The 27,922-nt window shown below is 40.5% G+C and overlaps 2 protein-coding genes across 2 annotated transcripts in view; one reads left to right on the forward strand and one right to left on the reverse strand.

Moving 5' to 3' along the window:
• Nucleotides 1-9,402, forward strand: part of pigg (phosphatidylinositol glycan anchor biosynthesis class G) — a 61,030-nt gene extending 51,628 nt beyond the window's left edge. Inside the window, exons 12-13 of the mRNA XM_053323946.1 lie at nt 2,275-2,438; nt 8,783-9,402. Coding sequence (XP_053179921.1) covers nt 2,275-2,438; nt 8,783-8,999 — 381 coding nt within the window. The 3' untranslated portion in view covers nt 9,000-9,402. The remainder of the gene's footprint in view (nt 1-2,274; nt 2,439-8,782) is intronic.
• Nucleotides 9,403-26,273: 16,871 nt separating this feature from the next.
• LOC128363317 (transmembrane protein 271-like) lies at nt 26,274-27,065 on the reverse strand. Its single transcript, XM_053324278.1, has one exon. It carries the CDS (start codon nt 27,063-27,065, stop codon nt 26,274-26,276), a length of 792 nt encoding a protein of 263 aa, XP_053180253.1.
• Nucleotides 27,066-27,922: the final 857 nt, after the last annotated feature.

Raw genomic sequence — 27,922 nt, forward strand, 5'->3', positions numbered from 1 at the left:
GACTTTCTCCAAAGTAGAGGCAGGTCATGGCAGGTCAGACTTTTTCCTTACACAGTATACACTCCATCAATGAGCTGTACTAGACCTGCAGCACTCTCTGACAGTTGATATGACAATCAGTTTTGCCTGAAATTCATTCATAAAGCTTCCTAAAGTGACAATATAAGTGTTGATGTTGACTGTAACAAGCAAGCAAGTAGAAAACAGCCATATGCAGCCTTCTGTTTCAAATGTAGCCAGCTGTGATGTCTCTTCCTCAGTGATCATCAATGATGTGTGTGCAGAAGGGAAATAAACCTTTACTTGATGTGTTACTTCTTTTCCTTGTATGTGTGTGTTAGAGAAGTGAGTACAAGCAACACCCTAACGGTGACAATGAATTCCAGATTTAATGATCACTTCTTATGCACACGGAAATTCAATTTGTTAACTAAAACACACTACTGTAAATGACCTAATTCTAACTAATTTGAATGTTAGCATTCGGTAAGGGTTGATTGATTTGTCTGGAGGCAGCGTCTCAGAGATGTGAACAGGAGGCAGATGATTTCAGTCAGCTCAATGTGCCACCCAGAAATCAGATTAGACACCTGTACAGCACAAGTATGAATACAGGTTTCTTTGCTTGTGGTATTTTGACTCTAACCTTCAAACTTAAAGTCACCCTTTTATAGTTTTTTTGTGTGTTTTTTTTTAACAAAAAAAGTCTGTTTACATTCAGTGTTTCTGGCCAAAACTCAAGAGTGTAAATCCTCAATTCCCTTCCTCATAAAACATTTGGAAAGTCTGCTTCAAAGTTTGAAATCTGCATTGTTTACATTCATATTTACTTGTTGGAAGTATTCTTCTTTACTGCCTCTGCTGTATTTCTTGACATATTACCGCCACCTTAACATCAGTCGAATAGTTTCAAGCCCTTGACAGTAAAGTGTTTCACCTGTGTCCTGCTGCACGTGCATAAGACTGACAAACAGGGACTATTATAATAACACTGAGTGATACCAAAAGGCAAAAACTCCACATAGTGCCTTTAATCAAGTTGAACAGATTTTTTCACTTCCTTTTATTTTCAAAGTTTTTAGTTTTTATAGCAAATATATTTTAATCAATGTTTAAATACTGTCCATACACAAGGCAACTGTTGTATTTGGATTCATTAAACCTTAGATACTGTTCATATCCTGACTCACAAGTCTCTAGTCTACACCAATTGACATTCATAAATTACCCATCACTTATTAATACACGCTTGATTAATCCTTCTGACTATTTTGTGGTCCAGGAGAACATTTTATAGAATATGATGAATATATAATGTTTGAATACTGATTTTTTATTTCTTTTAATAAACAGAGGAGAAATTGAGTCAAATTTGATGCTGAACAGTACAGTATGTAAGGGTTAATGTGTTATTTTCATTAATATGGATTTACTGAAGATAGGGAGCCTATCGGGTACAAATAATGATGATGTGCACTGGCTAAAAATAAAGTCAGCACAAGTGCAGATTAGACTTCATGTTTAATCTGTTTTCTTAAAAAATATGACCATTCTCTCAGATGGCTGGTTGAGCTTGTGGTGACATGACTAAAAAAAACACTGCACAAATATTTTAGGCTGTGAAATGTTTGTCAATTGGAACACAGTTTGGTGGCCTTCTTTGAGTTGTAATATATTACATATTGCATTTCAACAAGGGTTTACTTTCCTTGTATAAATATGTATAAAATGTACACAGCTAGAAACATTTTACATTGCAGCTATAAATCTCGATTGCATTGCAGTGATAAAAACTCTCTCGAGCTCAAGATGAAATTTCAGAGTGAGAAAAAATAAAACCGGCTAAGAAAGGTTTAATATTCTCAGTTTACTGCAGGCTTATTTGGCCTGATCCAGAGATACTGGAAATTGGTCACATAGCTGAATAAGCCACACATATGCCTGTGTTGTCAAGAAAACAAACTGTGTGTACTGGCACATACAGTATGCACGTGTACAGATACACCGAGGCCAGAGTGGCTCTAATGAGGGTCCAGCTCCAGACAGAAAGCAGTTTGAGCTGTTGTGGTCTGACGATTGAAAGCACAAACAGCTGGGCCACTGGGAGGTCGCCAGAAGCTTGGAGTAATGATGATAAAGCAAACAAGCAGTTATTTTAAAGCAGTGAAATGCTAACAAAGCTTCGCCCACAGATGTTTGTGCTCCTGCTTTTGTCTGTACACAAGGTAAGGCTCTTGGAGATGCTAAAAATAAGTATCTTTTGTGTTTCCGCAGGGCAATTCCAACAATATCGCCACCATCGACATTTCAGTCGGCTTCGTTGGACTGGAAAGTTACGTGGAAGCACCTGCCATCTTCTTAACGGCCCTCAGCACTTATGCGGGGCCCCTGCTCTGGGCGTGTCACCTCGTCTGCTATCTCAGCTCAGGGAGAGAAAGGTAATGAAAACAGCCAAAAAGCACATTACAAACTGGTGTGATGCTGATCTTTACACTATAATTTACGATAAGCAGTAATCTGTAAGAGGCTGTGCTTTTGTTTGTCGGGCTATGTTGGTTTTATTTCTCTCTCACTTTCAAAAGAGGTTTTGAGCTCATTGAGATTACCTGATTAGATAAAGGTTATATATTCTGCTCAAGTTCAAAACAAGCATCAGAGTGGGGAAGAAAGGTGATTTAAGTGGCTTTGAATGGTCATGGTTGTCGGTGCCAGACGGCTGACTGTCTGAGTGTTTTGGAAAGTGCTGATCTACTGGGATTTTCACTCAGAACCATCTCCAGGGTTTACAAGGAATCTTGTTGATGGCAGAAGTCAGATGGCCAGGCTGGTTCAAACTGATAGAAAGGCAACAGTAAGTCCAATAACCACTTGTTACAACCGAGGTAAGCAGCAGAAGAACATCTAGGAATGCACAACACGTCAAACTTTTCAGGAGATTGGCTACAGCAGCTGAAGACCACACCGGGTGCAGCTCCTGTCAGCTAAAAATAGGAGACTGAAGCTACAGTTTGTACAGGTTCACCAAATTGAACAATAGAAGATTGGAAAAGTGTTGCTTGGTCTGATGAGTCTTGAATTTTGCTGCGACTGCAGGTCAGAATTTGGCAACATGAAAGCATGGATCCATCTTGCTTTGTATCAACAGTTCAGGCTGCTGGTGGCGGTGTCATGGTGTGGGGGATATTTTCTTGGCACACTTTGGGCCCCCTAGCACCAACTGAGCATTTAAACCATCCATCCATCCATCCATCCATCCATCCATCCATCCATCCCTCTACGACTACAGTCTACCCATTTTCTAGCAAAATAAGCAGAGAAGTTGTAATAGTTATTTGAAAAGTACTACTTATCTACCAACACTGTGGAGATACCTCAGACAACAAAGGTAGGGAAACTGCTCTGCGATGTTGTTTAATACACTGCTCTCGTTTACTTTGGCTTTTACCCTCCGTGTTAAACTTTCTTGCTCTGAATCGTCTCTGCAGGTGGGACAGCACAGGTGCACAGAAATATTCAGTTAATTGGTTTACTCATAGCAACAGGGAGAAGCCACTTGCAGGGCTTCAAAGATGCATGTAAACAGCTTAACCTGAGTAAGACCTTAACTGGAGAGGGGCCAGTAGTTAGGCTGTTGTATGTGTATGAATTCAGCCAATAACTAGAGCTTCCCCTCAGCAGGAGACCTTGCCACAGAGTTGAGTTATGAGGTCTGTGACTGGTAGCAGCTGCTCCACCGATAGAGCCAAAACTTAAAAAAGTACCTTTTAGTGTAGACAAAGGATGGTGTTTGTATAGAAGGAGTTTGTTTAATCTCCATTTGTTGTTTAAATATGAGTGAAGTCAGTAATAGAAATGTGAGGATAACCTCTAAAGCTGCAGTCTGGTGATAAAAAGTCATTTCTTTGTGTGGAAAAAGTTTCAATTTTGTTAGCACAAAGGTCCCACAGAAATTAGACTGCAGAGGGTGTATTTGCCCATGCATGATTTATATTCTCTATCATCTTTGATCCCACACTTGAATATGATGTGTTTAACATTTCAGTAGTCCAGACGGTCTCCAATAAAACAGTTCAACCCATCTTAAAATTTTTGTGCTGCTAGCAGTGGAGTCCAAAGATGACCGCCCTTCCATCCAACAATTTTGCTCTGGAGCGGTTGCATGCTATGAAATTTGATGTGGACATTAAAGGTCCTCAGGGAATGATCTGCGATGATGATGATGATGGTGACCTTTCATTTAGCGCTTCCACCAGGTTAAAAAAATACCCTTTGTGACCGAAACTTTGATCCCTGACAAGATATCACAGATAAAAAAAATACAGTGGTCTGGTTCTCATGAAATATTCAACACCATCGTGAAATTTTGTTCCACATTTCCACCGAAACATCAAAATTTAATTAACATTCACACACATTCAAGGTAACATGTCTTTCTCAATTTTAGTAAAACCCACCATCTTTCTTGTTCCATCGCTCTCAGGGAAAAAAAAAAACGTTTTAATTTTTAACCCCGCTAGAGAGCAGAGGGGTTAAACATGAAAAGCAGTCATGCAGAGATTAAAGCTACCACCTCGCCACAGTGTAGCATTTATTTTCTACAAGAACTTACAAATTACTAATGAGAAACATGATCTCACTCAGCTTGGGACAGGCGGACGGCGAGGAGGGCAAAGTTCAAGTGAACAGGAAGGGGGATATGCTGACTTATTAAATGTACATAAATTCAAATTGCTGCCCTAAAGTGTTTCAACAAAAAAAAATCTTGTTTCAGATACAGCTCTTGCATGAATTGGTCTGTTTCACTTCATATTGTAGGCTGTGATGAAGAGTGCATCCCCTAGAGGCCACTGCTGTTACTGTAGTCTTGTTTTATGCCCCGTCCAGCTACTATTCCATTAAAGGTGGCCCCTGAAACCAAGAATCTTGTTGTCGTTACCTTAGAATGAGCCCTTTTATATCTACATAAGGAGAGGGTCCCCTTCCATCAAGGCTGCCATGTTGCATTGTTATGTTTCTACAGTACAGAAAAGACAAACACTAGTCTTTCTCATTTTTTGTGAATGGGAGGGTGAAGGAGGGGGATTCAGGTTTTTTTTTTTTTTTTTTTAAGTATATTTTTGGGGGCTTTTTGCCTTTATGTACAGGTTAGTAGAGAGAGACAGGAAACTGGAGGCAGAGAGGGGGGAATGACATGCAGGATAGGACTGCTCGGTGCGGTTCGAACCGGGGTCGCCTGCAGCGAGGACTGTAGCCTCAACAGATGGGACAGGTGCTCTACCCACTGAGCTATGCTCAACCCCCGGATTCAGGTGTATTAACCTCACCATTAAATGCCAGTAAATCCTACACACTGTACCTTTAAATCTAGCTTGTTAAGCACAGTGCAGGACACATGACCATCCGTCCTCTGTTGTCATCATTCATATCGTTGATGACTTCCCCTCTAAACTTTCCACTTCATTTGTAATATCCACTCAGAGGCATTGTGACAAATCAAACTTTAAAATAGTCTCAGTGCATCGTCCCTCACTTAGTATTGACTCTGCACCATCAGCAGCCCGACCACAAGGCAAATACTGGAAATGGACTCTGATCAATAGCTATTCATCAGGTCTCGCCTGACACGGTCAAACTCTCACTGAAAGCAACATCATAATTTGAAGAGAAATTCTCTCATTGTTTCAGTCCATTTAATCACCGTTAGACCTCCAAGCAGAAGGAGACACATCAACATGGCTTTACTTTCATCATGAAAACCGCCTCTAGAAAAAGTCTGATGTTCCGCCACGAATACAAGCGGCACAAGGCATATTCAGGTCGCGCTATTTTCAATGCGTAGTTGATTTCCAAGCAGCTGCGTCTGCTCTTTGAAAATTACCTTTTTTTTTTTGTAGAGACGAAAGGGGGGGTGGGGGACGGGACACAAGTGGTGATGGTGACAGACAGCTGATCTTTTGTGCGGCCCGCTGCTTTGTGAGCTCAAAAGTGAAATGGTTTACTGAAGGACGAGGTATTGAAAGAGAAGCCGCCTTTCTTCAGATTCACTGTGTGGTGCTTTTTATGTGTATTCTTTTGTACATCATTATTATTACAATGAAAACCAAAAAAGAGATTTTCTTTTTTTTCTTCGAATTGGTTATACAAGCCTCTTCTTTTTTTTCCTTAATTCAATCATTTTGTTTTGATTTTCACTTGTCTTACAAATGCACTAACATGTCTCAGATAAATGGAGCTTCATCAGCTCATTAGTTTGTAAAAATGAGTTAGAGATGTTGTAGATGTCTCGTGTTTCCTCCACAGAGACAGGAAGTTGCTGGCAGGATTTTACAGACCGAGTGTTTACTCTGGTAACCGACCTGAGAGGTTGTACATGAATGTTTCAGTAGCTCTTTGAGGGAGAACACACATAAACACAAATAAGCTTCAGCTGCTTTATAAATGGCTCTCGAAGGCCAGAAACTCTTGGGTAGTAACTATTAGTAGTCTGTATGTTTTTTTCACAGTGTAGTAGGATTTAAATGTCTCTCCACAGCCTGGCTCTGTATTATTTTATGTAGCTCGGGCCTCTCTTTTCTTCTCAGTTACTATGACATTGGAGCCTCATTTGTCTTCATGAAATCTGAGGACATGGTGACTTTGCCTCAGTTTGTCACAGTTTTACTGATGAGTCCATTAGAGCAACACAAGTAACCAGAGAAATCCCCATCTTGAACATTTATTGGACATAAAAAATAAAAAAAAAATAAAAGAATTGAGGTGAATGTTAAAGTTTATAATTTGTTCATTGGAAACACTGATTCAAAGTTACAGAGCTACAACATCTCGTCATATGTGAAAATATTAGGGCATGTTAAGTATGTTCACTGTTTTTTCACTTCCAAATACATAGTTTAGATGTTTGGGTTAAACTAGAGATTTGTTTTAAAGGGTAGTCCACTAATTTACATATCATGTTCATTGAAAATATTAGTCTGTAAAATTGTTGTATTATATCGTCTGTGCTTCTGCAACAGTTGCTCCAAAGTCTGATGAAATAACAATGAAAGAGCCAATTGAGTTGCATTATAGGAATTGTAGGGTACAGTATTTGGAGCTTAAATTGGATTAAGAGTCAGGATATTTTTGCCTCTGCTGCATCAATTTTGAGCATTTCAAAAAAAATCTTTCTCTTATGAATCCTCAACTATATGGAAGTGCTTAATCACTGGAGCTTCCTTTTTAAATCTGTCTGATCATCTCACCACTTGTGTCTCATTTAAATGAACTGCCCCACATCTCAGGAATGCAAATGCTGCTTAAAATGTAAAATCATAATTAACAGGAATGATCCAACGCTACAGAAAATGTTGATGAAAGATGGAATTTTCCTTTAACAGAGTCTCTGACTCACTTGTTCTGCCTCCCAAACTGAAGACAACATAGCAACAAATGTATATTTTCCAGTATGTGCCACAGTAGAGGCGGATGACTAAGCAGTTTGATCCCAGGCTCCTTCAGGCCACATGTCAAGATACTGAACCCTGAAGTGCTCCTGACAACAGTGATACCAGTGTGTGTGTGTGTGTGTGTGTGTGTGTGTGTGTGTGTGACCGACCATGGCTGCTTCTCTTACCAGTGTATTAATGTGTGCGTGAATGTGTGAATCACTTTGAGTCGTTGGAAGACAAGGTGCTATTATAAATGCAGTCCATTTACAGTAGTGAATAAAAAAACTCATTGATTTGTGAAACTCAACATTTGTGTGTGTGTATGTCCATAGAGATTATCATTGTTCTGCTTGTGTGTGTGTGTGTGTGTGTGTGTGTGTGTGTGTGTGTGTGTGTGTGTGTGTGTGTGTGTGTGTGTGTGTGTGTGTGTGTGTGTGTGTGTGTGTGTGTGTGTGTTTACTGGCCCCTCTGATTGAATTTCCACCTCCAAACTGGACAACTTCCCATGTCTCCTACTTCATCAGCGAGCCTTCTCTTGTATTGGGAAAAAAAGCTTGAAGTTCCTCCCCCTCAGCTGGGACTTTGCCTGTTTGAATGAACAACATCTCCTGTACTTATTTACGTGTGTTTCAATGCGTCAGAGACTTTCTTTTTTTTTTTCTTCTTCTTTAAGCCAGGAGATGAAGTCTTTGTGTATCTGTGTGTGTGTGTTTAGTTTTACATCATCATCTCCTAATCTCCTCCCTGCTTCCCTCCTCCCATCACGCAGGTTTTAAAGTCATTAACTTCTTTATCAGAATTTGCCAGCAATCCGTATTATTGTGAGAAGATAATTGAATCATGACGACTTCTTCTTCTTCTTCTTCTGGGTGCATGCGGACAGTAGAAAAAACTCCCAAAATGTGAAAAATGTGGCCTTTGCTACGTATGAATCATCACACAATCTGCAGCTTTACTGGTCTGACATCATTGTGTATGATCACTCTTAGATCTGCTGCTGGGATTTTTTAAATACACACAAGAACATAGGCAGTGCAGCTTTCTTTAACTATGCTCCAAAATTATGAAATAATAGAGCTATAAGAGATGTGTGGGCTCTATAAACATTTATACATAACAGATGAAAACCTATTTATTCCATTTTGCTTTTAACTAATGTCATTCTTGTTAATTTTTGAACTAATCCTGTCTTTTTATAGTCTAATTTTAGTGTCTTTCTATTTGCCCTTGGATCACATAAAAAAAAGAAAACTTTTCTCCACAGGACGTTTGACTATTATTCACAGCGCAGAGTCGTTTACTTTGCTCTCCGCAGTGCTTCCCTCCTCTCTGATGAATCCTTTTCCTCTCTGCAGGAGCCCGGTTGCAGTGAGCCATGGTTGCTACTGTTTGGCCCTGCTGAGGTCTGTGCCAGCTGCAGCCTACATTGTGCTGGTAACTGTTCTGCGCTACCATCTCTTCATATGGAGCGTCTTTTCACCCAAATTGCTGTATGAGTCCATGCACCTGCTGCTGACTGCTGGAGTCTGCCTCTTCTTCAACACCATGGAGCAAAGCCGCAGCTCCAGTTAGTCTCCGGGAGCCAAAGACTGAAGATCGTCACTTAAGGTGTCAGACAGGTCACACTCTCATAACATACACTACTACTACAATATGCTTTCCCTGTCTCACGTAGGATACTTACCTGTTCACTACATGTGAATAGACGCTTTAGAAACAGATCCATCCTTTGAAATCTACATATTTTGACACTTTTAAGAATGCTATCATGTATTTTTTGGGCAGTGTAAATATCCTTCTCTTTCCTAAGGGTTAAATGTTTGGAGAGAAATAAAAATGACATGATGTAAAGGTAATTTTTGAAAAAGGATAACTTCTTTTTTACAATGCATAGTGTAAATTAGCTCAGGGACTGTTGTGCAGAGAGCTGCAGAGCTACATAGACAACAGTACAGTATGGTATGTGATGTTTTAGCTCCATACATGATTTAATAACTTTGTTCAACATCAACACACAACATGAATGTGTGAATGTGATGTCTGGGCGCTCGCCACTCTGAAAACTTATCACAAGACTTGCTGAGTGGAAGTTTGCAGTTATATTCTGGCTGATATGAACCTAAGCAGAAGCACAGGTGTAGATAATAAAATTCATGATGGCCGAATTTCATTGAAGGTTCCGGCGCTGTGCACGCTGGCTCGCCGTCACACCGTCGTGGTTTACGGGGACTCTTGAACAGAGCGGAGCTGTCGTTAATGTTATTAGTCACACCTGTGCTTTTAATGGTGTGACAAGTTAAAATGTCTGCTGTGGGAAAAAAGGACTGTCGACTAATCAGAAACATTTATGTTGCCTCGTCCTAAAAGGTGCAACATGGTGAGGGACACACACACACACACACACACACAAACACACACACACAGTCAGTCCTGAAAGTAGGTCTAACCAGGGAACATAAGTGAAAACACCTGTGCGGGGGCTGCTTTTTTTGTCCTCAGTGCAATTGTTTGGCTTCAGAGCATCTCCATTATGCCACACAAGCCAATTCAATCGGGAGAAATTATATATTGTCCGTTTTTTTTTTTCCACTCTCGAAAGAATGAAGCCTCCATTCATTTTTAGAAAAAGGTTGACTCAGAGCTGCGTTTGCTAGAAAAGCTGTTTCAGGTGAATTTCTAAGCTTCACCAGTGTTTCTACGGACAGGAAGACGAGAGGATTCATGTTTGAGTGTGCTACTTCTTCAAAGTGCAAGCTAAAGGCTTTCATTTGAGATCTGAGAACTACTGTATGGGTCACGTTCATGATGGTCGGCCCATTTAGATACACTGAGGTTAGAGCTGTATGAATCACAGAGCTATATTTATCATATTACAGTTTTCAGTAAATACATTGTATGAATCCAATATAATTAAATGGAAAATAGCTCTAAAAATAACCAATTACTTTTTACCAGAATCTCCACCAACAGGCCAGTACACAATCAAGCTATAGTTAATCAGAACAAACATGATATCTCACATATGGGAAGTGAGATAATACAATAAATTAAATGATTTTACATACTAATGCTTTACAAAAAAGTCTTATCATTTATTGCACTAATGAATTTCATCCTAATTAAGACAAAGATATGAATTCAGCAATCATTTTCAGGTGTAGGCGAACATTTAGCAGTCTACATCCCATTAAGAACATTATCATTTTTCACATTCAGCTTGTTTTATTTTCGGTGAATCTCTATGAGGATTTCGCTCAATGTAGCTCAATTAGGCACCAAATTAGTCGAAGGCAGCATGCAGGAAAAACACTTGGCAACGCTCACTGGCAAAATATATACAACACTCAGTTATGGGGTTTGCCAGGTCATTGCCAAAAATACATTTCGTGGATATATTTCCGCTCGTTACATTTTCTTCTTAATCCTGTTGAGGCAGGGTATGAGAGGCAGTCGGTGAAAAATGCAAACACAAACACTTAGCTTAGTGTTATAAACAGTCATCATTCATCTACTATACAGATTCGAGAGAGTTGCGAACCATTAAAGTTCACTTATCAGTCTGTTTTTTTTCTCCTCTTATTTCCCACATCATTCAATAGAAACATGAAAAAACCTAGCTAAAATCATTCCTGTTAGGTGACCTTTAAGTTTTATTGCAGAAACATAATTCCTCCCCTTTCACCTGTTCTCATTCATCCAGTTAAACCTTTCTATATAAACATCAAAATATAGAAATAAGGTTCTGGTGGTCCGTGTGTGTGTGTGTGTGTGTGTGTGTGTGTGTACTGAAGACTTACTGTATAGACTTCTCTGACTTGCTCCTCCATTCTCACTGAAAATACCACCAAAGTAAACTGGCTATCATCCAAAGCAATAAGAGTATGGAGCCAAAAGAGCAAACAATGTGCTGCTGCCCAGCTTCTCGTGGAGCACACCGCATTATTACAGTATCTCACTGACTGCTCGGACTCCATTTTGGGGAAGTAGAATAAGAAAAATGTAAATATCCGAGCAGCAGCGAGCACAGCGAGGTGTCCGAGTCTCATCAGAACGTCTGTATCTTTGTTAGTTCGTGTAATTTGTATCACGAAAAAAAAAAAATCTCCCGCCCTCCCATATGTATCCTATAGTCTTCAGTGCATTACAAAGTTATCCCAGCAGATATTTAGTTGAATTATGGGCATCTGTGGTGTCAATGAACAGCTGTGTCTGCTTCAAAGCTCCTTCCTGATTATAACCTGGCAGTTCTTACATCATTACCCTTTGAGATTTGTCCAGAAAAAAAGAAAAGCCAGCTGAAAGATTTTGTGTTAAAGCTACAGTGTTTTCTATGTTTCACCCCCAAGGCAAAAAAAAAAAAAAAAAAAAAAGTGAATCCAAAGTTCCCGCCCCTACACCTGTCACTCACTCTGATGAGCTGTCTTGCTTGAAACGGCACCTCGCCCCAGGCTAAGATCACTGACATCCACCCAAGCTGCTACTGCCGTCGGAGAGAGAGGAGCAGATGCCAAACGCCGCCAAAAACCGGGAAAGAAAGGAAGGAAGGAGGGAGGGAGGGGAGGAGGGGAGGAGGGTTAAAAAGCAAACGCTGTTTCTGAATATACCTGACGCAAGACGAGCTTCACTCTTTTGTTTTGCTGCCGTCTTGCTTGTTCCTCCGACTTCCTTTTTAAGCCTCACCTTCACAGGGACAACCTCGATGCTTGTGACTGCTCCTGTAGAGAATGGAATATAAATGTCCCCAACATCATTGAAAAGTCAGACAAACAAGAGGATTTACATTTGAATACACAGGGTCACTGACAGACACACGCTGCATATGTATCACTGCAGTGTTGGGCTGTTTTTTAGCTTTGAGCTGTCCCGCCTCAAACCTGAACCTGACTAACCCTTTTTTTTTTTTTTTTTTTTAATTGACGGCACACTGCAAGTCAAGTGCCTCCCTCCTCCTTCTTCTTCTTCTTCTTCACACTCCAAACTAAATCTGATGAAAATAGTTTATGAAGCAGATCGTCTTTATCACACATTAAGATGATTCAGTCAGAGTTCAGTATGTTTACCATCACTGCAGCGCTAACAGCCGCTCTAATGTCTCTGCAAAGTAGGAAACCATTTGTGCACTGAAGTATGATGCAATACATATGATATAACCAACACTGGATCTATAATTGATTGTTTGTAATGTTTTTTTTTTTCATCTTTAATATGTTTCTTCTATGTGTTGAAAAGAAGAAACTGTCATAATAGGTACCTGAGAGATACAAATGAACGATGCAGACTGCTTGATGTTTTTCTACACTGCTGAGGGTGAATAATGTTTGTTAGGGCAGCATCCCTCTGCATCTCATCAGCGTTAAAATGAAAACCCAGGACACCACTTCATTAGTCCGGCCCGTTCTGTGGAATTTGAGAAACTCCGGTAGTACTTTGGGACACCGGGTTTAATAATATCATTAAAGTGGTGATTTTTCTTCATGTTGGCAGCAGATCTGCTGCCAGCGGCCAGCACTGTGATGAGTTTTTCTTAGCTACTCCTTTTGATGAAGTTTGGGGTCTCTATATGGAATGTTTTCTCTTCTTTTTTTCCCCCCTACCTTTTGTTCATGTAGTTCTTGATCTATTTATTCTACACAAAGCATCACATCACAAGGTGTTGAGCTCAGAGAGAGGAGGAAACCTTGTCGCACAGTTACGTTCATACAGGAGTTTTATTTATGTCGGTTTGTTATTTTTTCCCAAACCTCACGGCTCCTCTGTAAAACATTTCTGCACTGGTGCAAGAAGAGACCTCAAAGCAGCTTCTCGTGAATCTGAGGGGACAACACTTTCCATGTGAAAGCACTCTCCTGTATCCAAATAACCACCAACCCATGAAATGGATCAGAATAATTGTACTAAACACATGGTTGAAAGCTTTTCAGAATGTGTCAGCAATCCATGTCTCCCACATAAAAGTGGATTTCTCTTTTAGTGAGTACAGTTGCACCTCCATCTTTGTACAAATCTTGTATTGCTCTTACATGTATGATTTACATACTCACAACAGGCTTTTTTCAAGCATTACTCATAAACTCCATCTGTCCTGTAGAAGATTTGTTGAATTGGTTTCAATATTTTACTGAAGGTAACACTGAAGGGAAATATTTATTTTTCTTTATCTTTCTTTATTTCTTCATTTTAAAACTCGGATTGTAAGAAAAAACAGAACCAGCTCAAATGTATGCTTCCTTCTCATGACTAAAACTTGCATATTAGCTTATTCTGGCTATATAGTTAAAGTTAACTATGCAATCCATCCTGTTTGTGTCTGTGCATTTGTATCACTCTCTCTGTTTGTGATCCTTTTTGTTGTATGAAATGTTGAATGTGATGAAAACATCCCAAAAGTTGGTCTAATTACTTCTAATTTCTGTATTTTGTGACTGATTTGGGGTTTTGGGGTTCTTAGTTATTGTGACAAAGTTGAAAGAATAGATGACAAAACTTTTTTTTTTAATCAAGATTCCTTGCATTATTTATGTTCTTAATACTGAAATAAATTATTTACTATACTTAAGTTTCTCAGTGATTTTTTTTGGAGGGGGTTGGGTAAGATTGGCTGTGACAACTATAAAAAAAACTGGTTGATCATTTACATCTTTAAAACAGACATTTTAATACGAATTAATGAACAGCCTCTGTGTAATATTAGTGATTTGCTGCCCATTAAATTGTCTTTCAGCTCCTTGCAGCCTGGGTGGAGGCCATCTGTCTGCAGGCCTGGTCTGCTCCGGAGGACGGGTGACATATGATGGGCTTTCACCAGAGTTTCTCCTGTCAAAGTTTCTTACTGACTTAGTAAAACTGGACAAGAAACCATCTGTGGAAGTGCACCTCGTGTATCTCCATATACAGTGTAGTAGTAGGTGGATGATAATTTAGTAATCATCCCTCTATCTGCGATCCACCCACTAAATAATTATTTTATGCCTTCAGGAACTGGACTTCAATGCCATCATTAAAGGAACCACACATTTTATGCTGTGCTCACTTCTGAGTGGGAGTCTTTCTTAAAACTCCCACTCAGTAAAAGTGATAATGCACTGGAGATTTGATATTGCCCTGATATCCGAAACGTTAATGCACAAAGAGCTTAATTCAATTAGTTTGAATGGAAAATGTTTGTTCAACACCAATAATGTTAGACAGATCTTAGCCAGCAACCATGTATTACTCTTTACTAGACAGGGGTATGTATGTTTCTACATACAGACAGTTCTCATGTTAGTCTTGGATGACAGTTATTTATATACATGCCTGCTCTTAAACCTCGGGTCTCTGTCTATCACCCTGCCTTGAGATTTATTACTGGTGATGCTTATGGCACACGTCATTATTTTATATGATAGTGTTGGGAGTCTTCTCTTCAAGAGAAATGTGGCACTCACTGGTATCTTTTTTATCTATAAAGCTTTATTGGAAAACTACCATATTAGCTTTCAGAATAACTTTGTTACTTAGATGAGCTCTATCAGACCGGCTCCATGACTCAGGTCTGAACTAAAAAAGCTGCTTTTGATTTTAGTGCACCTGATTCCAGGAACACATTACAGCACCTCCTCAAAATCAATACACTTAAAAAACTATTAGACATTTAAGAAATGTGATCTTAAACCTCCCAAACTCTATTTGCAGTTGCATTTTTTACACAACTGAATGTTATTTTTATGATTTTAATCTATCTTTTCTAACTGGCACATTTTACTGGCTTCCTATTAGTTAGTTGTGGCATTGCCTTTTCTCTGTTGCTTTATCTTCTAAAGGTTGGATCAATGAATGAACCTTCCATATAATGTCTGTTCCACATCTCTACATATACAGCACCAGTCAAAAGTGTGTGTATAACTTCCTATTCCTTGAATGGCAAAGTGTTTGTCTGGTACTGTATTTCTTCAATTTTCTTGTTTTTTATAAGATTCAGCACTTTATGTAGATCTGTCTGTGGCCCTACTGGCCTGAGGGCAGATGCTCTTCCTGAGCCTCTCAGTGCTGACCTGCTGTACCTTCTTCTCGACCAAAACAGGGAGAAAAGGCCATTGTCAGGGTGGTTTGAGTCATTAATGATTCTCCAAATCTGGATCTCACAGCACCAGGTGTAAATATCCTTTAGGCAGGGCAAAGATAGCTTATTGTACATTCACACTATAACCATTCTTTGTGGGGCCTTGCAGTCCTTTTCATTGCTGTTTCCTCAGTCCTATTTTTGCAGGAGTAGACACTTCTCAGTATTCGAGTTGATACCTCAAATTTCCTCAAGCGTCTGAGGTGAAACAGTATCTTTCTTGCCTTTCTCACTCCTGAGTCAGTATGCAGTGCCCAGGTTAGGCCCTCGATGATTTAGAGGTACTTGAAACAGTCGGCTCGCTCCATGAGGACCCATTGATATTAAAGGGTCATGCTCCTCCCCTGCTTCTTCCTGAAGTCTGATATCAGCTCCGTAGTCCTGCTGATATTCAGGAGTAGTTTGTTGTTAGGGTTCTCTATTTCCTCCAGGTAGGATCAGATCCATCATAGCTGTGTTGTCAGCGGACTTGATGATCATGTTGGACTCAGAAGTGGATACACAGTTGTGTGTATACAGGGAATACAGCAGGGGGTTCAAAATGCAGCCCTGCGGTGTTCAAGTGTTAAGGTTGAGGGTTGAAGAGGTGTACCCAAACCACCTGTCTGCCTGTCAGGAACTCAAGGATCCACATGCACAGTGAGGTGTTTAATCCCAGGTCCTTGAGCTTTATGATGAGCCAGTAGGGAACTATGGTGTTAAACATTGAACTTTATTCAATGCCCCTACTGGAAATGCACTTCCACTATGCAGTCCTGTTTGACTGCTCTTCCTACATTCTAGACTGCTGTTTTATAATCATCCATGTTTCCAGACTGCAGGCCTGAGTTGTAAGCTGCTGTGTGTGTGTTTATGGCATCATGTTCTGCTAATCCATGGTTTCTGGTTGTGGAATGATTTAACTGTAGTTTTGGATACAGTTGCTTCTGTTGTTTCACAAATTAAATCCAAATCCAGACAGATTCTGATTGGCCTGACCATTTCCTTTTGCATCAGTGGAGGAATGTATTGTAATTATGGACTGTTTATAAATATGCTTTTCAATTTCTAGCACCTGTACAAAGCAAAAATGTCTCCTTTCTCAGAGCTGCCATCTTGCTTGTCATTTGGAGCCAGAGTCTGCACAGTGGAGTCAGGCAATAGGATAACAACCCACAGGACATGTCTCTGCAGCTGTCCCATTGTTTGACAGAGGTTTGAGAGTGGCTGTCACAGCTGTCAATCATGACATCCCACACACTTAGTTCAGTTCCTGATATCCTTCTGGAAACTGATGTGGACATGGAGGCCTCCCAGCAGGATACTGGGCAGCAGAAGTCCATCCATATGTACCTCAGTGTTTCCTCCAACGTTGACATGGATTCAAAGATTATCTTGCTTGTCTGTGTGGTTGGGATTGTAGCTGGTGTTTTTCCCTCCACCTTTTCGTCAACGTTTACGCCGATGTTTACATTTATAAACCTCATCCAGCCAGGTAGCAGAGTCAGCTTGTACAAAAAGTACAACTAATATTGTAAAAAATAAATGTAAAGAGCATAAATGAAGCAGAGCTAACAGAGAGGTGACTGGATAGGTCCACATCACCAAACTTTTCTCAAACTAGAGTTTATGCCTGTGTGACCACAGAGGTTGCAGTCCTTTTGGCTTGCCAATACCTGTCAGCAGATAAGGGAATTTAATAGGCTAACTATGTCCAAAAGACCTATTCCTTCAGCTTGACAGCCTCCTCCACCAGGGGGGTTTTGGGTTTCTATACAACTGGCACAGATGACCTTTTGGCCACATCTCTTAGCAGCTGCCTCAGCAATGGAGGCTTTAATCATTGCCCACTCTCATTCTTTTTGGCCTTAGGTGATTCATTGGCCCAGGTATCGAAATGAATCACTTGCTGCTGACACAAACTCTTTGTTATGCACAGTCCATGGCATGGCTGCCACAAAGGTCCAATAGTCACAGTGACTTTTGAACTTTCCCAGTAGAATATGGAGTCCTCACACAGTTCCCCCTCCAGGACCCCAAGAAGGCTCGATACTCTGATCTGCTAGCAGCATTCAGATCCTTCCCCTCTGAATCCTTCAGTTGTATCGAGGTTACCCTCTTGTTTTCTGGGACAAACTCCAACACACAAGCTCATGAGTATCCCCACATCTGACTACTCCAGGCAACTCTAGAAAGGAACGTGTCTGGTCCCTATCCGGTTTGGTGCTGTGTGTTTTTGGCTGTTGGTTAATGGTAAATAATCCTTTTTCCCCTTTTGTTATAAAACTGCTTCTTAGATCCTATCTTTTCTTAACGCTCTGCCACATTGGGAAGAGCTGATGTGAGACAAACACAGGCTTGCAGATGTTTTGGTTGGTTTCACAACAGAGCTCTCACAGTGTTATCCAACAAATCCAATATCCAATCTTCCTCCCTGAACAGTGAATTGTGGTCAAATCTCCACTGCTGACTCCACCTTAAAGTTTCAAGATCCCTGTCTTAAAACTACTTTTTTAATATTACAATAGCTACAAGTAAGCTGTTGTAATTAATAACATGAACAATACATCAAAATAACTGTGTATATGAGAGGTGTTGCTCATATTGACAAACCCCCAGAAAGACGCCCTACAGATTGTTTTGGCGTCCTTCAGCTCCTTTTTTCATTTTTTATTTTGGCTTCCAGCAAGCTGCCTGTAACTCAGCTGATGCAAGTTTAAGTGATAGATAAGCAATCAGATAACACATATATTTTGGTTCTTGTAAAGAAAACATTTTTGAAATGACTGTTTATCCTAGATGTCGAGTGAGCTTGTGTGCATTTAAAATGGAATAAATCAGTCAGCACTTTGCACCTCCTCAGCTTGAATGTTGTTGGCATATTGGTAACATGTTGATTTGCATGTGGTCCTCATCTTTTCGTTAATGTGAAGTCAGGACTAACCATGTCTGGCCGTCCAGCACTAAACACAGAGTTAATTAAAGGAACTGAGCAGCTGGAGAACTAAATCGAAGTTGTGTCTTTGAGTTGGATCTTTCTCTGTGAAAACCGACCTTACCTCAGCTGCACCGCGCCGCTCTTTTGATGCTCCAGGAGTTGTCTGCTAAGTGTCAGATGGCAGCGAGCCAAAGAGGTTATTGGAACTTTAGAGCTGGCTCCCTGTGAAAACACAGCCACTGCAGGAGCTATTGATTGACACGCAACTCACTCTGTGGCTGCTGACTCTGCCAGGATTCCCCTTCTCCCTTCTCCCTTCTCTGCATCTCTGCCACACTTTCCACTCCAAGCAACTGAGAGGAATCCAGCTCACTAAAACTCTGCTCAGTTGTTAAGATGCCTGGAGGGAAATACTTGCTGTTTGCATAAAATTACTACTGCCTTCACTAATGTAGCAGTGGAAAATCTGCTTGTTAACCCCACCATGAACCTTTGAGATCTTTTCATTAATAAACATAAATGATCAGATTTTTCACTGTGTGCAGAAGTCAAGTGAAAAATACAGAGACGACTCCGACTCTGACCTAAAAACTCAAAAGTTTAAGTGTTTTTCCTTCTTAAATGTCAAGATGTGTTGAGAACATTCTCTGGGGCTTATACGATAACTCTGAATAATATAACAGTGGAACACCTGGAAAAGTTTTAGTTGAGAAATGTGGCACAAATCCACTAACAGCATACATTTGTCAGTATGACAAATTGAAAACATATGAACAAACTAGCCAGGCGTTATCTATAATATAAAATACTTTGCCTGTAAATGTGATTAATAACAGACATCTGGTGCAAAGAGTTCAGTTTATACTTGAGTACAAAAGATAATTAAATCGCAAAGGTGAGGAAAAGCATTCATTAAATATTCATTCAGCTGGCCGCCATGTGAAATAGCTCGATTGGAATCCACAAAATCCAGCTGCAGGTCGGTGCTGGTCATTAAAAGGTTGTTAAGTCAACCATGTCCCTCATCGACCACTTTAAGGCTACAGCCGAAGTCAATAAAAGAGTTTCTCCTACTGTGCAAGGTCTTCCATCCTCTTGAATTATAGCAACTGATAACTGACACAAACTATGAAGTTCTGTTGGTGGAGAGGTTTTGTTCCAACACAAAATAACCAGGAAACTTAGCAATTAATCACCTGATCAAGCTCCTGCAGTATGAATTTAAATGCTCTGAAGTTGGAAACCATCTTTTATATAAGCATGAAGTTCATTCTTGACTTTAGACATTATAATTAGATAAAATAGTCCCAGCTCAGTCGTCTTATTAGCTTTTTCTGGAGGTTTCATCCAAATATCACTTCTCACTTGTGGTCCATGTTACCTGCTAGCTAATCCATGTGACACCATCTTCATCTGTGAATGAAGAGTCTGAAAAAAGCAAGTATGATGATTTTATAATTAAAGCTGCTATAATCAATATTTGTGTTAAAACAGTGGTTCATATGAGTATATAAGTGGGTTGCTCATAGTGAGGGAACCATAGATAATGATCACCCATCAGCTATTATCTGCAGTTTCCCTCAGTTCTTGTTTTGGTTGACTGTCAGTTGTTGAGTTCAGTTGTAGCAGACAGCTGTGTTCAGAAAAATAAATAAATAAAGAGCCACTTCATGCTACTTGTCTTGCACCAAGCAGCAATTCCAAAAAGCGAACTAACCTTCCCTCAGGAGCTGATGGAGACCAAACCGAGCTGAAAGGAGAGAGAATATTGGACAGAAACACAACATTAAATAAATGATCATGTTTGCTGGCCATGCTGTTTTTTTTCATTAGTTTTTTTCTTTGTTATATCACCTTATATGGTCATAATAATGTCAGTGTTGTATGTCCAATTTATTTCCATTCTCTCCTAAATATATAAAACTCAGTTATTGCAGATTGAAGTTGGGATTCAAACCGTTTCCAACAATAAATTCTAAACAATAAAGCTGTGGTTGAAACCCGAACAGCTCACATATCAACATATCCATCTCCATGACAACTGAGCAAATTCCATCCATCGATGAGGACTGAAAGCAAACAAAAAAGTAAGTGAATCTTGAGTTGGAATAGTTTGTATTTTTAGAAGTCTGACATTATTTAAACCTCAGTTTTCTAACACTGCTGATTTACATCAATCATCCAGTTTAGATATTTACAGCATGCAGCATTGCAGGGAATAATATAACAAATACTAATGTCCAGCCTCAGTGAATACATCGATAAGTGCAATCAATAGATGCCACTTTAATTTGATTACAGTACATTAAGCTACAAGCTAAAAATGGATTATAATCTGTAAATAATGTTAACACAAAGCACACGCACACACACACACACACACACAAGTTCTACTGTTTTTTTGAAGACGCTGCGACGCCTCCTCTGTTTTTGCTGTTTTGCTCATTATGCATTCAGTCATAATGAGATCTCTAATACTGTTGCTCCTGGAGAGGGAAAAAGAAAAACTTCAAAATTCGTCAAAGAGATTATAAGGAAGTATCAAGCATTTGAGAAATTTGGCACAAGTAAGTCTAATGGCTTGGAAGCTCACAAATACGTAATGAACCACATTTTTGTCAGGAAAGGCCCAGCTTGGCTTTTAAAAGCCGCTGGAGCTTTTCCAAACAAAACTTTCCCTGGCAGCTGCACACAGACAAATGGATATGTGTCTAATGAAAGGCTTTTAGAGGGTATTGTTTTTTTTTTCTATAAGTGTGGCCAGCAGTTTTGTCCTTGACATACATTCAGAAAAGTGTGCAGCTGGAGGAAGTATGTAAAGCGAGATATGTATGTGAACCCTTTGCGCTGCCTTTCTCTCAGCAGCCTTTCTCTGCTGCAAAAGTGGCTCTACAACATTTAAAACCTTATTACACACATAAATGAGCTAATTGTCCAACCAAGTCTTAAGTAGCATCAAACACATTTTTGATCTCTCTTCCTCGCCTCAGGGCTCACCCCGACTGAACACCGCTGTCCTTGTTCATCATTCATCCAAATATCTGCAGTGTAATCACTTGTGCAAAAAAAGGGGGAAAAAACCCTTCCTTGTATTCCTCAGAGAGAGGAACTTTGAGATGCAAGTCAGCGGTTTTTACTTAGTGTGACCAGAGCCGGAGGCTGTCATTACACTAATGCAGCACTGCTATCCAACAAAGAATCTGCCACCAGAAAAGAAAATATCCTCCGGACCACAGAGAACACAGATCTTAGGATAATAGACTGCCCTACATTACAACCTGACACGCATTTGCTTTTCTTAAATGTGCAATTACTCATCATTATGCATCTGAAACAGCAGATTTTTTTATATGGTGACAGAGATATCATGAGCTATCTTCAAAGGCGCAGTTCAGACATTAAAGAGAGGAAACACTTGCAGATACACTTTGTTGATTAGCCTACATATTAAAGCAGTTTTGACATTGCATTAGTGATTAAGACTAGAAACGTCTCTCTTTTTTTTCTTTTTAAAGCAATCCCAGCTCTGTTAGAATCCACTTGTGAAGAGTTAAGATGTTTGAAGTTAGATTTTGGCTCATACAAGCAGGTCAAATCCCATGAAAAAGTGCCACTAAGCAAGGCCCTTAACGCCTCTCTCTTATCATGTGGCGAGTCAATCAGTGACTGCTCTGAACGGCTCAGTGTGAATGTTTGAACTTGCATGAATGTGAAGCAGGACGCTGCTACCAAAGAGCACCCAGGCTCAATCAGCCTCCCAGCAGAAATACAGATTAGATTTACTGTGTAATCTTCCTTAAAGTGGACAGACAGGTGACATTAGTTAAGCAGATACTATAGTTGCCAAATGTACTGGAGCTAAAAGTACAGTATTTCACTCTGAATTGTAGTGGATAAGGTGGCATAAAATAGAAATACTCAAGTAATGTCATTTTACTTTGCTGCTTATGTAAATGTACTTAGTTACTTTCCAACACTCATTACTATTAACCACCTTTTAAAATCAGATTAAGCACAGACTGACAATAAAATGATATGAATACTGATCACACAATAGATTTCTGTTTCCTCAAATTAAACTGTGATAATCTTTTCTCCATTTCACACTCAGGATGGAAGCACAAATATAATGCCTCTGTTATTTTTAGATTGATGAGTTCCCAGACAGTGTGACCCAGTCTGTCAGGATGCAGATTATTCGTATAATATCCAAATGGCAATAAACTCCAGTATGTTTGCTGCAAAGAGGTATAATTGGGACTGATATAACAAGCTGGTTTTATAATATTATAAGCAGTGATCCTTACAGCGTGAACACTGTGCAGCCAAATCACTCAGTATTCCTACTAAAATACTTTCTTAGACTTGACCTTATAATCCATCCTTTTGGAGGCAATTTTGTGACATAAATGAATAAATAACACCCCTCCAAGTTATCAATGCAATAGATTTTAGCTGCAGATGTCAGAAAATGTTAGTCTAGGAATCTGCATGTTTGTGTCTTCTCCACTGGCCTCCTGAGATTGAAGATATAATCAGCAATTTATTGACATTTTTGCATTCGCTGATGTTTATGCAGAGTTTGACTTGCAGTTGAAAAAAAAATATTCTGAGGGTATTTGACGATTTTCAGATATTTACGGAGACCATCCTGGAAATATATTTGAAAAAACTCATGCTTAGCTTAACCAGACAACCAACTGGAAAATGGAAATGGAAAATATCTTCAGTTCAGTAACTCCCAGTGTAAACAAAGACAGTGCTGAACTTCCAGTAGTTTTCATTAGTTGGATCATAGCGCCATCTCCTACTGTTGTTTCATCTGTTTCACCATCTAGATTCTAGTTTTATTGATACTGCATTAAGTCTCTTAAAGATCCCATTCAGACGTAGTCAGATAAAGCTGAATGACGCTGATTCACCTCAGCTATTCTGGTCTGATTATTATGTTATTGAATGTCAGACCGTCTCTCGTAAGTAACAAGCGCCATGCATAATAAAAATATTTAATAAAAGCAGCTTTGCATCATTGGAGCGGCTCCCTGAGCACCCATCTTTGAAAACATGACATTTACTGAGAAGGCAGAAAACACTCTCAGCTACTTTCTCTAAAGGCAAATTGGCCCCATTTGGTTTTACCCAACAGTTTGAGGGTTGGACCATGAAAGACCTGAATGTTATGAGTAAAGCCACAAGCATTTGTGTAATGATGTGTGGTGAAAGAAGAACTCCATTACATGTAGAAGTCCTTCATTTAAATCAGACTATGCAGCATATCAACGTATAGAAGTGTTATTAGCAACATGTACTTAAAGTATTGAAAGGATAAGCACTCATTCTGTATATAATGTCGTTTATACATCCATGTATAAGCAGAACTTTCCTGTGGTAGCCTCTAGAGGTGGAGCTAATTTATCTGCTGTATATACAGGAGGGAGTGGGTCACATAATAAATCTAGAGGGCCTGTAAAGTCTGAGAAAAGGTTTTGTAAGCAGATTAAAAATAAAAACAGACACCTCAGACCAATTGAAACATCCCCAGATCAGCTAGCTCATTAAGCCTGATGTGATACTGCTGACTGAGCGTCTTTGGTGCAGGTTAAAGAGTTGCTGCTGGCGAGGGCACACACCTTATTTGAGCTCCTGGGTCTGATCTTTTCTTTCCTGAAAGGGTCTGAGCCTAACATTTTCTGTTCTGCTTTTCTTTCAGTGGACGCTGCTGGTGCACCACCTCAGCAGGTGAATTTTACAGAGACCTTACTGTTAGCTTTGGTTGTCTTTGGAAACCCCTCCATGAAACTTTTAGGACACCGGCTCCCAGAAGAAGGCTTTTGTTCTCTGGTCGGCTGGTGAGTTCATCTTAGATTGTAGCTGTGTGGTTTTTTACAAGCAGGAAACCTTAAGAACACAAGAGAACACTGCTTTTTTTTCATTTCTTTTTTTTACCTTATCCTGTATTCAGCTCTGGCACGCAAAGCCCAACCTAAGAAATTGAGCAAGTGGAAAGCATCATCACACGGTTTTAAAAGGATAAAAGGGGAATTATTACATTGAGCCAGTAAAGTACTTCTACTAAGTTGTTCTGTCAAAGTGCCCTTAGAGACACATTTGGCTACATATGCTCATTTGAGGGTTTTAATTTGAGGGAAAAGGACTATTTCAATTAAATTTACCGCAGAGCAGTGATCTTAAGGTGGGCGCCTAATGGTGACAGCCAAACCTATATCTTTTTTTTTATCTGTCACTGCTCTAACTGTTCAGTGAAATTAGAAACAGTGATGCTGAAAAGATTTTTATGGTGCGGGGAAACATGAAGAGGATCCTCAGTGAGAGATGATGTGGTTATTAGTGTGTGGTGAAGTTAATCAATTATTTCAGGTCACATCAAATGGGACAATATGAGAAGCAGCGCTGCACAGTTTGAATCTTTTAAATTGGGAATAGTGCAGGACCACCTTCAGTCAGTATCATATCTGGACAGCCTGGCCCTTCTGGGGGTGCATAAAAAAAAGGACCTCAAAAATTGGAGGTTTTGGATCATTCCCCACATGTTTCTTTACAGCAAAGAAGTTCAGACTGTCCCTCTGCTTCTCTAATACCCACATCCATTATCATTAATAGCTACATGAATGAGACCAGTTTAAAGAAACAGTTGTACTAGCTTATTTTTTTTATCTGTTGTGAAATATTATAAAACTGAACATTAAAGCGGCACTTTTTCACACTAAGTTGAGTTTACTTGTCACAAAGAGTACTGCACAGTCTGGGGGCACAGCAGGTCAATAATGTCCTCCTGTTGCTCCAAAATGTCCCAGATGATGTCATCAGGGTTATTTCAGCTTAAGGTTAAGATTTTTAAAAAATCTTATAACAATAAATAAATAAATAAATAAAAGTGTGGAATTTGAAAAACATGGGTGCTTACCAGGTAAAGAGGGTCTAATGAAAGGTGCTATGAAATTGCATCATGGGAAATGTAGGATCCAGTCTTTATTGGTGCTCGACTCATAAAGAGACTAAAAGTCAGGATATTTTGGCTTCAGCTGCTTCAATTTTGACCATTCCTTTTAGAAATACATATCTTTTGAGTCCCCCAACTTTATGAAAGTGCACTGATAAATCACTGGAGTGCTCCTTTAAAGTGGACAACACACACAGTGTTGCTGAGCCCTTTCAAGCCTGTTTTTTTTAATCAACATTATGGCATGATGGTGATGTGCTCCAGATATGGATTAGAACATAAGTGCTTATATAGCAGGCTTGGACTGACTCTTGATTATTCTGAAAATAAAAACAAATTGATGAAGTGCACAGCAGCCATCACCCTCAGCACTTAGAAGAAGCTGGTTGAACGCGTGGAAATGAAGTTTAGACTGAACACACCATCACCGGGATTTCTCCACAGCTATACTAGCAGCAGCTTCATGAAGTCAGATGAGGTTAAATACACTTTTTATTCACAAGTAAAAATGTTAACAGCAAACATTCAAAACACAAACTCTGCATTTGTTATACTAGCAAGCTGTTGCGTTTATGGGCCTTGATCTGCCTGCACTGTCTGGGCCTGTTGATCATCTACATCAGTCTGAACTGGTGGTGATGTACAATATAGAAGCTACCGGGCAGATGTAAGAAAAGATCAGAATGAAAAGCAATCAGGTCAAATAAAATCCAATGCTGCCGTCCTCCTGTGTAACTTACTGGTTTTTGCTGAGGAGAGGGGGGGGGGTGTTGGAGAAAGAAGAGGAGGTGAGGTGTGGGGATTGCTTTAAGCACAAAGTCATTGATTGTCACAGCAGAGGAAAGCGCTACTGGGGCTCCAGAGCGGCTATGTGTTGCATGCCTCAGCGGGGAAGATGTCTTCGTATGCAGGCGGTAGTTCACTGGGGAGCGGGTAGGAGAAAGGGAAGCAATGATTGAGCTCCGGGTCCGTGGGCGAGTATCCCGGCAGCTCGATGGACGGGTGTCCCCCGCACTGCACTTCTGCACCTGTCTCGTCAAACACATTAAAAACACCCAAATTGATGTAAGACACCGGCTGGAAATCCACCGAGGAGCAGTCCCGCTCCTCTCTGAAGATGATCGCCCCGGCGCTCTGCCTCTGTGACTGTCTGCTCCTAGAAAACTGCTCTGTTTTGTACCTTTTGATGATCACCAGGTTGATGAGCCCGAGGAGGCACTCCAAGGTGCTGAGAACAGTGGAGATGACCAGACTCCGCTGGTAATCCCTCAGCTGCTCGCAGGCAGGGTTCACAACCACAGAGTGGAAGCAGTAATGGGAATATTTCCTCTCCACCAGAGAAGCCGTGTCCCCGTCCACCACAGCGCCGGAGAAGGCGGTGAGGACTCCCAACAAGAAGACAACTACACCGAGGAGAAAGAAATTCCTGCAGCCGGGCTTCTCCATGCAACAGAGCAGAGCGGTGCCCAGCAGGACTTGCCCGATTCCCACAAATAGCCCGGAGTAGAAAGCTCCGGCCGCGGCGCCGAGGTGGAAATGCGCTTTGACCGTAGATCCCAGAGAGACGCATCTTAATCCAACGACAACTTCGCTCAGGGCGCACACGAAGAGGAGGGTGCTGGAGAAGACGGTGCACAGTCCTTTCCCACTCAACTTCATTATATTCCACCTCTGCCGCTCTCGATCCCTCTCCCCCCTTCTTCATCCTCCTTCGTCCTCTCCTCCGTCTCCTCTGGAAGCACTCTCACTCTCACATTGGGACATCATCTGCCGGTGAGTCCTCCGGTTCAGAGCGGGCGATCCGCGCCGCTGTGGCGTCTCTCTCGCATCCCAGCCGCTTTACCGGGAATATATAAATAATTAATGCCTTGAACGCGTTCCCTTTTTTTGCACTTATCGATAATCCATACGCAGCCAATGATCACTTTACCCCCCGGATCACCTAACCGCCCATCAGCAGCAGCAGACTCCTAAAGCACTCTCCCGACCAAAAGTTTTCCCTTTTTTCCCTCTCTCTCTCTCTCCTTCTGAAGAGAGAGTCTCGTCTGCAGTCCGCCAAGTATCCAGATTGAATGGTGTGTGTGTGTATGTGTATGTGTGTGTGTGGCGTTTTGAGGCAAGAAAGGAGGCGGCTGCTTGAGCCCGAGATGCTTGAGGGTCCCGTAGACCAATGACCAATGACCTACAGGCCTCCAAATCACTGCAGCACTCCTACAGGGACTTTAAATGTCTCCAAGGCGCCCCGGTGTGAGTTTATAGAGATGAGGTGTTAAACGGAAAGGTGAGTAAACGACTTCTGGTTGGTGAACAAGAAAACAGCCGCCAGCAGGAACAGAAATCATTGGCTTTCGGGAACATTAATTTTTTTACACAACCTTAAATACCCCAGCTTGGGACAGTTTGGTCCCAGTGGTTTTGATGCAGTTCCTATATATTTTGTACTGGTGGTGAACATCCCTGCAAATAAAAAGGTGAATAACCTGTGTGTGTGTGTGCGTGTGTGCGCGCGCGCGTGG

This window comes from Scomber japonicus, chromosome 8, assembly GCF_027409825.1.
Source record: "Scomber japonicus isolate fScoJap1 chromosome 8, fScoJap1.pri, whole genome shotgun sequence".
Lineage (NCBI taxonomy): Eukaryota > Metazoa > Chordata > Actinopteri > Scombriformes > Scombridae > Scomber > Scomber japonicus.